Here is a 17,235-nt window from a genome sequence, read left to right on the forward strand (position 1 = left end):
TGGGATTGGGGGAAGGGCAGGTTGCCCTACTGTGGTCTGGGATCTGTCATTGCTGAGATGAGAGGGTACCAGCCAGCATCCATCAGCTGTAGCTCCATTGGAGTCAAACGGGCCAGACCCCAGCTGGAGTCAATGGGTCCATTAGAGTCAATGGGATCAGATCCCAGCTGGGGTCAATGGGCCGTAGCCCCATTGGAGTCAATGGGCCAGATCCCAGCTGGGGTCAATGGGCCGTAGCCCCATTGAAGTCAATGGGCCAGATCCCAGCTGGGGTCAATGGGCCGTAGCCTCATTGGAGTCAATGGGCCAGATCCTAGCTGGGGTCAATGGGCCATAGCCCCATTGGAGTCAATGGGCCAGATCTCAGCTGTGGTCAATGGGCCGTAGCCCCATTGGAGTCAATGGGCCAGATCTCAGCTGTGGTCAATGGGCCGTAGCCTCATTGGAGTCAATGGGCCAGATCCCAGCTGGGGTCAATGGGCCGTAGCCCCATTGGAGTCAATGGGTCAGATCCCAGCTGGGGTCAATGGGCTGTAGCCCCACTGGAGTCCATAGGCCAGATCCCAGCTGGGGTCAATGGGCCGTAGCCCCATTGGAGTCAATGGGCCAGATCTCAGCTGTGGTCAATGGGCCGTAGCCTCATTGGAGTCAATGGGCCAGATCCTAGCTGGGGTCAATGGGCCATAGCCCCATTGGAGTCAATGGGCCAGATCTCAGCTGTGGTCAATGGGCCGTAGCCCCATTGGAGTCAATGGGCCAGATCTCAGCTGGGGTCAATGGGCCGTAGCCTCATTGGAGTCAATGGGCCAGATCCCAGCTGGGGTCAATGGGCCATAGCCCCATTGAAGTCAATGGGCCAGATCCCAGCTGTGGTCAATGGGCTGTAGCCCCACTGGAGTCAATGGGCCAGATCCTAGCTGGGGTCAATGGGCCGTAGCTCCATTGGAGTCAATGGGGCCAGATTCTAGTTGTTGGCAATGGGCCGTAGCTCCATTAGTCAATGGGACAGATCCCAGCTGGGGTCAATGGGACCAGATCCCTGCTGCTGTCAATGGGCCGTAGCCCCACTGGAGTCCATAGGCCAGATCCCAGCTGGTGTAATCAATTCTTCTACCTCAGTGGTGCTCTGCTGATTCACACCCCTGGCAAATCCGGCACCAATCAGCAGCCGAAAACATTGATCGACCCATCCAAGAGTGCTGCCAAAACCGGGGAGGGGCAGAGCCCACAGCAACGCCTACTCTGCCCCCTCTGCCCCACCCCGTGGCACCCTGACCTGGGCCTGGGCTCCCCCCACCCGCTCCTCTCCATTAGTAATGGGTTAAAAGTGTCGTGAAATGCAAAGAAAAAACGACAACAGAAGACGGAAGTGATGCCGTGAGTGAACATTTATCATGACAGAAATGAGTTAATAGTATTAAGCACTAAAAAGGCTGACTCCACTAAGCACAAGTTAATACACAACTTTACACACACAAACCTACCGGAACACTCAGATTTCGCTACTTAGCCATGGTAATGGAGGTCTTGGCTCTTTAAAACAATGACACATAGTCTCGACCCTTCCCTTTCGCAGATCACCCCCCCTCCCGCCCCCACCCACCCAGCCCCAGAAAAAAAAAATGATAAAGAATGAATCAAATAAATAGGCCGTTAAAGAGAGAGTCAATGGAGAGGGAGAAAAAAATGACCAGAGGCTGTTTCATAAAACATGTCGGGCTTTGAGAGTTCCAACCTGTCTGGCCTGCTTCTGCTGGGGGCGGGAGGAGGCGTTGGCCTTCTCGTTGGGACAGATTTGCCATCCAAGAACAATTCAGGGAATTGAGGCCAGAAGAGATCAGTAGGTCTCCCCCGCACAAGCTTGACTTGAGCATCTAGATTTGGCTTTTGAGCCCTGAAATGACTCCGGGGGTAACGCCCCTGACTCTCAGCTCACCCCTGCTCTATCCACTCAACTCCACTGCCTCCCAGAGGCAGTTGACCTCCAGACACCTGGCTCCTCGTGCTCTCTCTTCTAGGGCCTACACTAGCCTCACTCCAGGAGCTGGGAACAGAACCCCGAAGTCCTGACTCCTGAACCCCCTCCCACGTCAAACCATCTCCTTTAAAGGTGGGAAACGGGCCAGTCGAGCCTGCCCAGTTTTGCCGACTGAGCCCTTCATTTCCCAACCAAACCCTGTCCTGCCGGGAAGAAAGGGGCCGCCAGCCTTCTCCATAAGAGCAGCCAGACGGGGCCAGATCATCTAACCCAGGGCCCTGTCTGCCAACAAGCAGTCCGGTGGCCCTTTAAGGAATTCTTTACGGGCAGATGCGTTCGTGAGCGACAGTTCACTTCCCCAGAGGCTGGGCAGCCCTGGTGTAATTAGCACGGATTCCTAATGAATCACGCTGCCTTTTCCGAAATCCCGACGAAGCGCGTTGTAGCCCCCGAACGCGCACGCCTGCACGCATTCGCTGGTCTGTAACGTGCCACCGGACTGCTCGTTGGCTTGGCTGAACCAGACTCTCCTGCCTTCCTCTCTGAAACCCTGTCGGCCGGCAGCAGCCAGTGCGGGGCCCCAGAGGGAGGGAACAGAACACGGAACCATCCCCTGTCACCTGTTCCCAGCTTCTGCTAAGCATCCCTGCCTGGCATGGCTAACAGTCACTAACGGACCAATCCTCTGTGAATGTATCTAGTCCCTGTTATAGTCTTGGCCTTCACAACATCCTCCAGCCATACATCCTTGTTTGGCTTGATTCTCAGCACAGCTGCCTGACCATGTGGCCGGGGAGTGGTTAGAGTCACCTGCCAGGTTTCTTCCCCACAAAAGCCTCTTTTTCTGAGACAGCGTCACCCTACCCTGTCCATCCAAGCACCAACATTTTTATGCATCAGCTCTTGGACCTTGAACGCAAAAGGTTTCTCCCTCTGACATTTGAACAAAACTGAGTATTTACAATGAAGCAATGAGATTAAAGGGAAGGGGGGAAAAAAACCATTCCCCACCCCTCATCCCTGGGAAAAAATGAGATGGCTCTGACAGTCCAAGTGAATAGATTATGGGTGACCATTCAACAGTCTTTGTTTTGCTTCCTTTCTATATCTATTGCTCTAGAAAGAGACTCGTCAGATATAGAATTTCTTGGTTGATCTTTTTAACATGGAAGATGCGGGGGAAGGGAGGGGGAAAAAAAATCCAGAAAACAGATTTGATGGACACAGAAAAAGGGGGGTGGGGAAGTGGAGGGGGCGTTAAAAAGTTCAAGATGAGGGTGGGGTGGAGGTCAAAAGTTCAGGAGACGGTGGTTGGAAACAGGATGGCTCTCCGCAGCAGCGACAAAAAGTCGAGATGAATCCCGTTCAGATGAGGCAGAGTTTGGTGACAGGTTGTCTCTGAGAAGCAACCAGCTTAGAAATGTTCTCGATGCAGAGGAGATGAGTGTGGATTTAGAAAAGCAGTCCCGAGGTAGCCGGCTACTGTGTCTTTAGTCCCTCGCTGTGTAGGCTTTTGGATATATAGATATATATAGTGTGGCTATATATATTTATAGAGATTTGTGTGTTGCCAGTGTGTCTGAACTCATCGATGTGTATGGAGGGGTGCTCCAGATGGATGTCCGGACAGAAATTAAAAGGGAGTTAGAATGATCAGGGGCTATTTCGAGAGACAAACACAAGGGGTCGGGGACAGAGCGGGCTGGTGCCTCCTTCTGCTCTCGTCAGTATCACGTTCTGGGAGATCAAACAGTGACATGGTAGATGCGAGAGAACAAGGTACTGGTGAGCAAATGGAAACAAGACAGGGGTGCCTGTCCTCCCCTCCCAGCTGAGATCCTGCCCCCCCCCCCACTCCCGGGGCGTGCGGGTTATAGGTAGACTCCCAGACAGAGACGCAGTGTCCCAAGGCGCTCACGCACAGCACAGGGGGACCCGGAGCCGGCTCAGAGCATAGCACAAGCTTGTCTCCACCCCACCCCTCCTGCTCCAGTCTTGGACTTTTATTGCCTATAAATACAAGAGGGGGCGCCCCAGCGCCGCCAACCAGAGTGGCCTCCCCTCCCCCAAGAGCGCCCCCCACGCTCCGCTGAGGGTGGAGGCCGGGGAGAGCGAGCACGACTTCCATTTGGCACTGCAAACGCTCCCAGAGCCAGAGCGGTGTGGGGCAGAAGCAGGCGCTTCTGTTTAGACGGCGGGAAGGGTAGAAAAAGTGGGGGACCCACATCCAGGCCTCTGGCTGGTCCTCCACCAGCAGCAGATCTTGCCTGGCCCCTGGGGAACGGCTTCTGCACCAGTTGGCCAGGGGCTGTTCTTCCCAAAGCCACTCCTGGCCCCCCACAGGCCAAGGGGGAGTTGGGACCTGGCCCCTCAACCTGGCCCCCACAGGCCTGGCTTTGATGCCCACGGGACAAGACAGAGCCTAAACTGGAGGGGCTGCTAAGGGCTCGCACCGTGGCTGGAGGGGCCAGCTGGCTGGGGGAGCGCCCCTCGAGTGGTGGGCAGGCCGGCTCTCCGACTTCCAAGCACTTCCCACCCCTGACGGCAGCCGGAGGTGGATTTCCAAGGGGACCTCGCTCGGCTTCCCCGCCCACAAACAACAGCCTGTGCCTCCCTCCTCCGGTCCCTGCACCCTGGAGTCACCCATGGGCGCAGACCGAGTTACAGCGGCCCCAGCGCCCTGCTGGTGTTTCAGAATGCCAGCCCCAGCCCCTACCCTCGGGGCCACAAGACAGCAGCAAGGGGGAGGAAGGGGAGACACAAGACACTGCAAGGTGTCCCCTGGAGCCACCAGGCAAGACACACATAGGACCAGCACTCGGGAGAGGTCTCGCTCCCTAGTCACTGAGACAGACAGCCTAGAGACCTGGGGCCCAAGAGTCCAAGGGAATTAGGCACCAAAAAAATTGCAGCCATGTGCCTAACGCCCTTGGGCAACCCGGCCCCATGACTCTCTCTTTCCATTTATGATGCGTTTTATACTTATTTTATTTAATATTCTTCAAAAGCGGCTAAGAAAGGACCCAGGGTTCAGATCCACTAACGCGAGCTATCGTTTATTTACGTCGCTATATTATTTTTTTTCCCTTTTTAATTTTTTTTTTAAATCTTGTAGAACATCTAAAAACTTCATTCTCTCCCCCCCCCCTTTTCAGTAGCTGCATGTTCTCTATAAATAAAAAGTTTGGCACTTCAAAAAAACAGTCCGGTCTTTTTCAGATAGATGCCGCAGAGGGAACGGATCCCCTAGGAAGGGCCTGGAATACTCCACCTTAGCCTCAAGATGCTGCACACGCTGCCGTATTTTGGGACAGTCCTGGTGAACGCTCGTATTTTCTAAGGGTTTGCTGTGAGCAATAGTGCCACCAGGGTTTTGCCCTTCTAGAGCGCTCCAAACGCGCTGCAAAAGAAGCTGCTGTTTTTACTATACAAATGGGGAAACTGAGGCACAGAGCAGCGCAGCCTAATTTGACTCCAATTCTCTACCCATCACTGCCTTTAGCGACGAGCCACAAACACGCCCGTATCTGAGTATTGACTTCGCCACAGGCTGTACCTTAAAACAAGCACGGGGCGGTTTTCCAGATGAGCGCGGGAGAAATAATTTACAATTGGAATTGTTTTGGAGCGTAACTCACCACATTCTGCAGGATGGACCCCAAATTACAGCAGTGTGCGTGCATGACATCCCTCCCCCCATGCTGTGTAGCACAGCGGGGTTAGACTTACAGCATCCTGCAGATGATCCGAAACTCGACAGCACTCGGGCGCTAATCCGAACAGGCTACAACGTATGCTAATCTTCCTGCAGCATTTTGCCCAGTTACTGAATGATGCCACAGTATTTTTATAAGGGTATTTTTTATTCAGCTATCCTGATCATCCAAAACTCCCACGGCACTGCAGAGTGATCACCCCAAATACTACATCTCACTAAACGGCTAGCTCCAGCAGTGGAGGAAAGAAATGTCATGGGATTTGGAAAATCTGGAAGCTATTTTTGGCCTGATTCATTTGGAATTTGATGGATTTTTCATCTTCCTAGTTGCTCAGGAAAGATTTGTTTAATCGTGGCAGTGGACACCAGTCTATTCTATGTTTGGGCAGCACCGGGCATGAAGTGGATCTGGCCCATGACTGGGACCCGCAGGTGTCGCAATCGTACATTTGATATACAGCGCCTGACACAAGGGGACCCCGGCTCATGATTGGGGCTCCCAGATGTTATAATACCGCTAATACATAAGAACTCGGGGGGGGGGGGGGGGGTTAAAATGGGCAATCTCAAATTGCAGCAAGAGAGGTTTAGGTTGGACATTAGGAAAGACTTCCTGTCAGGGTGGTGAAGCACCGGGATACATTGCCTAGGGAGTTTGTGGAGTCTCCATCGTTGGAGATTTTTAAGAGCAGGTTAGACGGACATCTGTCAGGGACGGTCGAGGTCAGGTGTGGGCAACCTGCAGCCATGGACCCCCTGTCTCCCCTCCTTTCCCCACACCCCTCTCGCACACTGGGGCATGGAGCCCCACATTTCTTACTCACCCGTCCTCCCGCAGCCCTTTTGCCCTCACTCCTCTCTCCCCGCCCAGAGCTGGAAGACCCTCTTGAAGTTCCTCGCAGTTTTAGTACTCTATGATTCTCTAATGTCAGGTAAATACATTTTTGATGCTGCATAATAGATCCCCTCTTGCATGGAAACTGATCGGTTCCAAGGAGCTGGCCAGAAACATGGCAAGCGTAAAGTGACTTTTTTTGGAGGAAAAGCATCTTTAGAAAAATTGGACCCGTGACAAAAACCAAAATAGTTTTGTGTGAAGAATTGGAAAATCACACAACTATGTGGCTGATTCTCCATGCGGGATTTGGGGCAGCATTGAAGAATGTTGGAACATTTCTTTTTACAAGGTTATCCTGACATCTTGCTACCACAGTGTCTGAAGAACAGTGCAGGTTAATGCTACTGCAGTATTTTAGGGTATTCCTGTCGCATGTTCGCACAAGTACCTTTATGAAAACAGTCCAGGTTATCGTCGTGTTACTGAAATATTTTTGGGGGTTGTAGTATGATAGACTATTACTCTTGTGCTTTTAGAAGGGCATCTTTATGAAACCACAGACTAACTGATCATACGAGAGTACGTTGGGTGGTCACTGTGGGATTTTAGGAGATTGCTGTAGTACTTTTATTTGGGTATCGTTACAAAAACATGCCAAGGCATTGTAGTGTTAGGGTGTTACTGTCGAATTTTCGGATATGACTGTAGTCTTTTCAGTGAGGATACCATGTGAAACTCCCCCGGTGTTACCCAGTGTAGGGTAGGTTTTGCAGCATAGTCTTGGGCGGTGTGAGCACCACCAGCAGGGTAGTTTGGGTGATAATTTGGGGGAACCCCCTCGGCAAGCATGTATCGAAAAAGACAGACAAATAGTTTGGCACAAAAACCACCTCCCTCCTCCCTCCTCCCGCCACAAAGGCTGATATGCAATACTTCCACCGTAAGACTGCAGCAGCACGTTTTGTTCGACACGCAAGTTCCCAGACCCATGCGGGCTGCTCCCACAGCTGGCAGGAATGGGCGGAGCTCCCCACGTGGGAGGAGCAAGGCTAATTTACCCCAGCACAAGATCTGGCCCGGCCCCTGTAAAAGGCCGGTTTTCCTGCCTCTGCCTCTCATGCCAGCTCCAAGATTCAGTGCAAGATGCTACTTAAATATTGCTTCCTTTTAAGTAGTAAATATTTTCACATTTGTTTTGTTCCCTAGTTTAAAAGGTTACAAACCCCCTTCCCTCCCCCCTCCCCCACGAACAAATGGAAAACGATTGATCTCTGCCAACGAACACAGAGGGACTCCTCTCCCCTCCCCAAATCCCAGACCCACCACTAGCCCCGTCCAGAGTCTGTCCCCATTCTGATCCGACTGTCTACCTGCCAGAGCAAGATGGAGACAGCCGCTCCCTCAGTGCCTTGCCGGTGAGCTCTGGAGACTGCAAAGTGCCATGGAAAGCCGCTTGTGCCGGGGCTGACGGCCAGCCGGGGGTCAGGGTAAAATATTGCACAAATCCACAGCTCAACATGGTGGGGAGGGAGTCCGGTGGGCTCTGGGCGGGGTGTTATGGGGTAAGTGCCTGAGGCTGGGAGGATAATGGGATAAGTGCCAATGCTAAAGGGGGTTCGGGCTCCCTCGGGCTGCAGGGTCAGGTGGGGGGTGGTCTGTGGGGCAGGGGAGTTCTCTAGGGCAATGTGGTTCATGCAGGGCTCGGAGGGAGGCAGGGAACTTTCCAGAGGCTGTGTCTGCATTTGGGCCTGTGAAGCACCAGCCGACAGCCTGCCTCCCCGGGCACAGGGTCTGGGCGCTGGGGGTCTCTCCGAGCACGGCAGCGGCACAGAGACACTCACTGGCGATATGGTTATTTTACTCCTGCCTCTTCTAAGTGGAAAGGATTCCTGCCCACTGCTCTGATAACAAACCAGCCAACGCAGCCCCAGGCTCACAAACAACCCTCTGGAAGCAAACCAGCATATACAACCCAAGGCTCCTGAGCGACCCTACAATAACAAGCCAGCGTATACAACCCAGGGCTCCTGAGCGACCCTACAATAACAAGCCAGCGTATACAACCCAGGGCTCCTGAGCGACCCTACAATAACAAGCCAGCGTATACAACCCAGGGCTCCTGAGCGACCCTACAATAACAAGCCAGCGTATACAACCCAGGGCTCCTGAGCGACCCTACAATAACAAGCCAGTGTAAGGAGCCTAACACACATGAATGACATTACAATAACAAACCAGCCTGTGCAGCCAGAAGTTTCCAAAAGACCCTACAATAACAAGCCAGCCTGCAGCGGGGCACTCCGGAGAAACCCTACAATCAAAGCCAGTGCACACAGTGGTGGGAGCTGGTCAAAAGGAAAACATTTTGGGGGTGGGGCTGGGAAAAGTGGTGCATTAAAAAGGGGGCAGCTGTAAACATGGCAAGGAGAATGGCCCCTCTGATTTGATCCCAGAATAGCTCCTGGATGCCCCAGCGCTAGCCCAAGGGCTACTGGGCCTGATCCCTGTGCTAGCCCAGAGGCTAATGGATACGCCGGCACGCGCCTGGAGCTACTGGGCATCTGGCTCTCGCAACACTGCCCAGAGTCACTGATATGTGAAGCCAGGTCCTGTTTGCGCTGCCCACAGGCCGTGCTGCCAGCAGCCCTTGAATTTGCCCCGGCTCGGGGCAATAATACTTGCACGATCTTTCCAGGAGATCCGGGGGAGGGGCCAGGAAGAGGGCAAGGAGCAACGTTCCTTCCCTGGAGCAATGGGGGAGGGGAGGTTGTGAGGTTCAAAGGTTGATAAGATGCTGAAATCTTATGCTGAGAAAATATCCCCATGCTGAGAAAATACCCACAGCCCCCGTCGGGCTTTAATACTGAGTGGTCGCTGCAGGGAGGCAGCTGGCTGGTGCTTCAGTCCCCTGGCCGTGCCAGCCCCTGGGGCCTGTGCGAGTGGCAGGGATGGCTCGGCTCCCTGCCCTGTCGCTGCTCTGGCGGGAAGGGCTCTGCCGCGCACGTTCCCGGCGCATGTGGGGGAAGGGATTCCTCAATAGGCAGGTGTGACACCCACATTAGCACAACAGCCCAGAAGGAAAATAAAACCACACCTGGATGCATCATAGGAAGCAGCCTATGACATCATAGGAAGCAACCTTTGATGTCACAGGAAGGAGCCTATGAGTTCACAGGAAGCAGCCTGACATGCTACAGGCCAGCGTTTACATAACAGGAAATATCCTCCTACACCACGGGAAGTAACATACTACATCACCGATAGACACTTGTGATGTCACAGGATGTAGCCTATGACACCACAAAAAGTAGCCTTCTATACCACAAGAAGTAGCATACTACATCATTGATTGACACTTGTGATGTCGCAGGATGTAGCCTATGGCATCACAGGAAGTAGTCTCCTACCTCACAGGAAGTAGCATACTACTTCTCTGGTAGACACTTGTGATGTCATAGGATGTAGCCTGTGGCATCACAGGAAATAGCTTCCCACCTCACAGGAAGCAGCATACTACTTCTCTGGTAGACACTTGTGAAGTCACAGGACATAGCCTATGACATCACAGGAAGTAGCCCCCTAAGCCACATTGCACCATAGACCGTCATGCATGTTGTCATAACTTCATGTTTTGCTCCTCATGCCCCAACCTCCCAATCACCCGGTCCAGCAGACCCTGTCAAGCAAGATGGGAATAAAACTGCCCAGTGGCTACTCCATGAACAGACTCCCACCCCCACCCCTATGAGGGCAGCATTGCCATCTTTCCAATTACACAGCTCGAGATATTTTTAAAACCTGTTGCTTTATATCTGGAGGAAGAGGGGGACTAGGTCCCCCCGCCCACACTTTTACTGAAGATATGAATAACTACACCCCCCCACCCATAAAAACCACCCCCCAGTCCTAACATAACACCCCCCTCCCACCCCAGCGTTCAACACAATTTGACTATCTACACAGAGAAAATAAACCGTATCTGTGAAATGCCGCATCGCAGCTTTAGTTCAATGGGACCAGCTACGGAGGGGGCATGTGGGGGGTGCACGGCAGCTACAGCTCATGCAAAAACCCCATTCCCCACCCCATCCCAGGCTCAGCATGGGTCCAGTTCAGGTCCAACTCCCACCCCCAATTATGGATCAAAATCCAGTCCCCCCGTCTTAAATGAATCCGCTCCCCACGTGTGAGCTGCTCCCTGAATTCAGAGACCAGACAGCGGGGGCGGGGGCGGGCTGGGAAGGGGCAGAAAGGAAAATTGTTAAGAAAGGAAATAAAGAGAAATCTTGACCCATTTTCTTTTTCTATTAAAAAAAAAGAAGAAGTGCAATATATACATATCAGACAGAACGCACGGCAAGGTCCGCGGGCCGATCCGGAGATTGCGTCTGGATCGGAGCTGGTCATTAGATTGGGGGGAGCCCCTCCCTACTAGAGGGGGCGCATGTCTGGGGGCGTGCGGGGGATGGGCCGGGCGGGGGAGGGGTGCCTGCTTGTTTGTTTGAAATTTAAAATGGATTGCTCCCTTTTGCGGCTCCCTCCTGCCCTACCCTACTTTCTGCGGGTTGGTGGCTCGCACCCCCTGCTCGTACGTCACTCGCTGGCTGATGAGGTACTGGGCGGCCTGCGTGGCTGCCGGCGTGCCGGTGATGGTGACTTTACGGTTCCTGGTCCCCGGGATAAACTCTCCCTTTTTGGAGATCTGGATCCGGGCGCCCGTCAGCTCCTGATACTCCACCAGCGTCTTGCCCCCTTTGCCCAAGATGGCCCCCACCAGATTCTCCGGCACCGCAATCTCCACCATATCCTTGGCACTCTCCACCAGCTTCTCCGTGGTCAGGAAGGAGCTAGCCACCAGCGGCGAGGCTGTGCCCAGGTAGCCGTTGGCCGCGCCAGTGGCGGCTGCCAGGGAGCCCAGGGTGAAGGCCCCCACAGCCCCAGCTGGCGTGCTGGTGCTGGCAGAGGCGTCACTGGCATAGGAGGCCAGGAGGTTGGCGGCAGCGGCCGCGGCGGGATTGGCGCCGGCCGCCACCGCGGCCAACACGCCGGAGGCGGCGGCAGAATTGAGCCCCAGCCCCAGCGAGTTAGTGTTGTATCCGTAACTGGCCAAGGTGTTGAGCGCCGTGCTGATGGCCAGCAGGTCGCTGCCGGAGAAGCCGGGCAGCGCGGCCGGGAAGGCCCCGACGCTGGCCAGGCCGGTGTGTCCCAGCAGGCCCGAGGCGGTGGCAGCGGCAGCGGCGGCCGGCAGCACGTCCGTGGAGTTGGCGTAGGGCGAGCCGGTGGGGTTGGAGTTGGCCACAGGGCCGGTGATGTTGGCGTAGCTGATGTTGAGGCAGCTGCTGCTCTGCGGGTCCTCCTGGATTTTCTGCACGATGATGTCCACCGCCTTGCGGATCTGCTCGGGCTCCCCGCTCACTGTCACCACCCGCTCCTGCAGGTTGATGCCCTCCGGCTTCTGGCTCAGCTGCACCCAGGCCCCCGACTGCTCCATGATGGCCTTCACCGTGGCGCCCCCTTTGCCGATGATGAGCCCGGCCGTGCTGTTGGGCACGATCAGCTTGGCCTGCCGAGGGGAAGAGGGGAGGGGGCATTAGCAGGGAGGGAGGGAATGAGCACCAACAACTGCAGCCCCCTCTGGGGTGGGGCATGGGGCTGTTTCTACAGGGAGCACCCAACACTGCACAGAAGCCCCCTCCGGGTTCACCTGGCCCCTGCTCCCTGCAGCACATCGCCCCCTAGAACTGAGCGGAGACACAATGCGCCTGCCCCTTTCCATGGATGGGCCTCGAGTGCGTATCGGAGCCGTCCGGAGACGGGGACTCCCAGGGAACGGGCTGGGAACGGGCACTGCCAGACACTGCCTACCACAGCTGGGGTCCCCTTCAGCACCATGGAGAGCAGCAACAGCACCCGGCACACAGACCTCAGCAAACCCAGACCTCGGTGCACCCAGCGCCGGCTCACCCAGCACCTGGCATACTCAGAGCTCAGTGCACCCAGCACCTGGCTCATCCAGCACCTGGCACACCCAGCGCCTGGCACACCCAGCGCCTGGCTCACCCATTCCCTGGCACACCCAGCACCTGGCTCACCCATTTCCTGGCACACCCATTGCCTGGCACGCCCAGAGCCTGGCTCACCCATTTCCTGGCATACCCATTCCCTGGCACACCCAGCGCCTGGCTCACCCATTTCCTGGCACACCCATTCCCTGGCACGCCCAGAGCCTGGCTCACCCATTTCCTGGCACACCCATTCCCTGGCACGCCCAGAGCCTGGCTCACCCATTTCCTGGCACACCCATTCCCTGGCACGCCCAGAGCCTGGCTCACCCATTTCCTGGCATACCCATTCCCTGGTACACCCAGCGCCTGGCTCACCCATTTCCTGGCACACCCATTCCCTGGCACGCCCAGAGCCTGGCTCACACATTTCCTGGCACACCCATTCCCTGGCACGCCCAGATCCTGGCTCACTCATTTCCTGGCACACCCATTCCCCGGCATGCCCAGAGCCTGGCTCACCCATTTCCTGGCACACCCATTGCCTGGCACACCCAGCACCTAGCTCACCCATTTCCTGGCACACCCATTGCCTGGCATGCCCAGCGCCTGGCTCACCCATTTCCTGGCACACCCATTGCCTGGCACACCCAGCACCTGGCTCACCCATTTCCTGGCACACCCATTGCCTGGCACGCCCAGAGCCTGGCTCACCCATTTCCTGGCACACCCATTGCCTGGCACACCCAGCGCCTGGCTCACCCATTTCCTGGCACACCCAGTGCCTGGCACACCCAGCGCCTGGCTCACCCATTTCCTGGCACGCCCAGCGCCTGGCTCACCCATTTTCCTGGCACACCCATTCCCTGGCACGCCCAGTGCCTGGCTCACCCATTTTCCTGGCACACCCATTCCTTGGCACGCCCAGCGCCTGGCTCACCCATTTCCTGGCACGCCCAGCGCCTGGCTCACCCATTTTCCTGGCACACCCATTCCCTGGCACACCCAGCACCTGGCTCACCCATTTCCTGGCACACCCATTGCCTGGCACGCCAAGCACCTGGCTCACCCATTTCCTGGCACACCCATTGCCTGGCATGCCCAGCGCCTGGCTCACCCATTTCCTGGCACACCCATTGCTTGGCATGCTCAGCACCTGGCTCATCCATTTCCTGGCACACCCATTGCCTGGCTCGCCCAGCGCCTGGCTCACCCATTTCCTGGCACACCCATTCCCTGGCATGCCCAGCGCCTGGCTCACCCATTTCCTGGCACGCCCAGTGCCTGGCTCACCCATTTCCTGGCACACCCAGTGCCTGGCTCACCCATTTCCTGGCACACCCATTCCCTGGCACGCCCAGTGCCTGGCTCACCCATTTCCTGGCACACCCATTGCCTGGCTCACCCAGTGCCTGGCTCACCCATTTCCTGGCACACCCATTGCCTGGCACACCCAGTGCCTGGCTCACCCATTTCCTGGCACACCCATTGCCTGGCACGCCCAGTGCCTGGCTCACCCATTTCCTGGCACACCCATTGCCTGGCATGCCCAGCGCCTGGCTCACCCATTTCCTGGCACATCCATTGCCTGGCATGCCCAGCGCCTGGCACGCCCAGATCTCTGTGACCAGTACACCAGCCCTAGGTAAAACTCAGACTAAAGGAGGGGTCAGGGAAGGGCTGGGGGATGATCTGGGGCTGGAGGTCCCCTCGGGCCCTTCCCAGCTCAGCCACCTGCACTGACACAGCCTGGGGCTCCAGGCTCCAGGGCTCTGCCTGGGAAGGGAGGCAGATGCAGCTCCCACACCCTATTCTATAACCACAGCCCAGGAGCAAAGGAAAACGCCAGCGACTCAGGCAAGAACATCACTCGCAGGACCAGCTGCAGCGCAGGCCCCAGCTCTGCCGTCAGGCCAGACTCATCCATGGGAGAGAGCTGCAGCTTGGCTCTGTGGGTGCCCCTGAGTTCGACACACTGCTCTTTGCTGCCCCAGCCCTACGCTTCCCCGAGACACCAGGCTCTTCAACAGAGCCAGGGATGGGAGCCCAGGGCTGGGCCGGCAGAGGCTGCGGGTTGGGGTGAGGGCCCTGGAAGAGATCTAGGGGAGCCCGGGGCTGTGGGTTGGGGGTGAGGGGCCCTGGCAGAGCTGGGGGAGCCCAGGGCTGGGTTGGCAGGGGCTCCGGGTTGGGGGTGAGGGGCCCTGGCAGAGCTGTGGGGAGCTCAGGACTGGGTTGGCAGGGGCTGCGGGTTGGGGTGAGGGGCCCTGGAAGAGATGTAGAGGAGCCTGGGGTTGTGGGTTGGGGGTGAGGGGCCCTGGCAGAGCTGGGGGGAGCCCAGGGCTGGACTAGCAGGGGATGCGGGTTGCGGTGTGGGCTGGGAGACCACTAGGGATGAGCTCACTCTGTGGGGAGTGGGGGGCTTCTCAGACCCAGCTCTGCCAACCTCTGAAGGCGTGAGGGGCAGTTGGGGGCTGATGGCCTCCAATGGGGGCAGGAGAGGACAATGAGGAGGAGAGATGGACAGTTGGGGGGGTGAAGTCAAGTGACAAGTCTGGGGAAAGCTGATCCGCCCCCCCAGTCTCTGCTCGGGGCCACGAGCCAGGACAGAGCCCCAGGTGCCGCATCCAGCCCCCCAGACCCCTCCCTCTCTCAACTGTGGCCAGGCAGCCTGACACATGACAGAGCCTCCCACCCCCATGGCTAGGGGACCTTGTAGAGGTGGGAGCTGCCCCCCTTAGTCAGACCAGCTCCTGGGCATCCCATGGCCCCTTTCCAAGTCCCTAGGCCCCACCGCATCCCTGCTTCTGCTTGGCAACCCCCCTCCCTCCAGCAGCTGGGTGCTGGCCTCAGCTCCACCCCAAGGGCACCCTCCCCACCACGATCCAGCCCCTTCCCTGCTCTGGGCACAGGCTGGCCTCTGTCGACTCCATCTGAGCTGGAAGCCAAGGGCCAGGAAATAGAACCGAGGGTTCTGGCTCCCTACTCTAACCACTAGACTCCACTCCTCTCCCAGAACTTCTGAGCACCCTTTTCCTCCTTCCTCCTAACACACTCCAGGGGCTTTCCAGAGCCTGATGCCTCCCCCGCCCCTACCCTGCCTGGCTGATTGCCCGAGGCTGGAGATCCGTGAGGGGAGCAGAGGGTGCCCAAAGGTGCCCGCTTTGCCACAGGTTCCCAGCTGCTCCCGCCCCACTGTTCCTCAGCACAGAGACCACCCCTTACTCTGCCCTACTTGGACTGAGTGTTGGGGTCCCTCAGGGGTAGCCAGGCCTGGAATGGATGGGGAGCTACAACACAGCCCACTGAGGCATCCCCACTGGTGACCTCAAAAAAGGAGGTATACCGATCTTGCGGAAAAAGGGACTTGTGCGCAAAAAGGAAATGTCTATACTGCTTGCTTTTGCACAAAAACCCCCTACTGAAAAAACGGATCGGACGAAAATAGGCAAATGAGATTGTGACTTATGCTAATGAGTCCCTCGTTAGCATATTTTCTGCCACAAAAACTCGTAGTGTAGACGTAGCCCTCCTGTTCAGCAAGAGGTTTCTTGGGACAGCTTAGCAATCCTGGCCTCTCCCAGCAGGGGGCGCTGTGGGGAGCAGGGCAGGAGCTGGCTGTGGGGGGAGCTCCTGGCTACACCAGCCCCGGCCTCTCCCAGGAGAGGGCGCAGTGAGGAGTGGGACAGGTACTGGCTGTGTGGGGAGCCGGTCCCAGCAGGGGGCGCTGTGGGGAGCAAGGCAGGATCTGGCTGCGCAGGGAGCCTGTCCCAGCAGGGGGCGCTGTGGGGAGCAAGGCAGGATCTGGCTGTGCAGGGAGCCTGTCCCAGCAGGGGGCGCTGTGGGGAGCAAGGCAGGATCTGGCTGTGCAGGGAGCCTGTCCCAGCAGGGGGCGCTGTGGGGAGCAAGGCAGGATCTGGCTGTGCAGGGAGCCTGTCCCAGCAGGGGGCGCTGTGGGGAGCAAGGCAGGATCTGGCTGTGCAGGGAGCCTGTCCCAGCAGGGGGCGCTGTGGGGAGCAAGGCAGGATCTGGCTGTGCAGGGAGCCTGTCCCAGCAGGGGGCGCTGTGGGGAGCAAGGCAGGATCTGGCTGTGCAGGGAGCCTGTCCCAGCAGGGGGCGCTGTGGGGAGCAAGGCAGGATCTGGCTGTGCAGGGAGCCTGTCCCAGCAGGGGGCGCTGTGGGGAGCAAGGCAGGATCTGGCTGTGCAGGGAGCCTGTCCCAGCAGCGGGCGCTGTGGGGAGCAAGGCAGGATCTGGCTGTGCAGGGAGCCTGTCCCAGCAGGGGGCGCTGTGGGGAGCAAGGCAGGATCTGGCTGTGCAGGGAGCCTGTCCCAGCAGGGGGCGCTGTGGGGAGCAAGGCAGGATCTGGCTGTGCAGGGAGCCTGTCCCAGCAGGGGGCGCTGTGGGGAGCAAGGCAGGATCTGGCTGTGCAGGGAGCCTGTCCCAGCAGCGGGCGCTGTGGGGAGCAAGGCAGGATCTGGCTGTGCAGGGAGCCTGTTCCAGCAGGGGGTGCTGTGGGGAGCAGGGCAGGAGCCAGGCAGGGGAAGGTCTGAACTCATTCCCACCCTGTTCCATTGACAGGAGTGGGAAAGTCAAGTGAGTCCTTGTTGCCTTTGAAGCAGCCAGGCCTGGAGAGGGGAGGCAGGTGCCGCTGTCGCTGCCTCCCTGCCAAGGGACTGCGTGGGTTGAGCTGGGCTGTGGGA

The 17,235-nt window shown here is 57.3% G+C and overlaps 1 protein-coding gene across 1 annotated transcript in view; it reads right to left on the reverse strand.

Moving 5' to 3' along the window:
- Nucleotides 1-1,370: 1,370 nt before the first annotated feature.
- Nucleotides 1,371-17,235, reverse strand: part of NOVA2 (NOVA alternative splicing regulator 2) — a 50,132-nt gene continuing 34,267 nt past the window's right edge. The window contains exon 4 of the mRNA XM_075915101.2: nt 1,371-12,097. Coding sequence (XP_075771216.1) covers nt 11,081-12,097 — 1,017 coding nt within the window. The 3' untranslated portion in view covers nt 1,371-11,080. The remainder of the gene's footprint in view (nt 12,098-17,235) is intronic.

The sequence above is a fragment of the Pelodiscus sinensis genome, chromosome 18 (assembly GCF_052426305.1).
Source record: "Pelodiscus sinensis isolate ZL-2025 chromosome 18, ASM5242630v1, whole genome shotgun sequence".
NCBI lineage: Eukaryota > Metazoa > Chordata > Testudines > Trionychidae > Pelodiscus > Pelodiscus sinensis.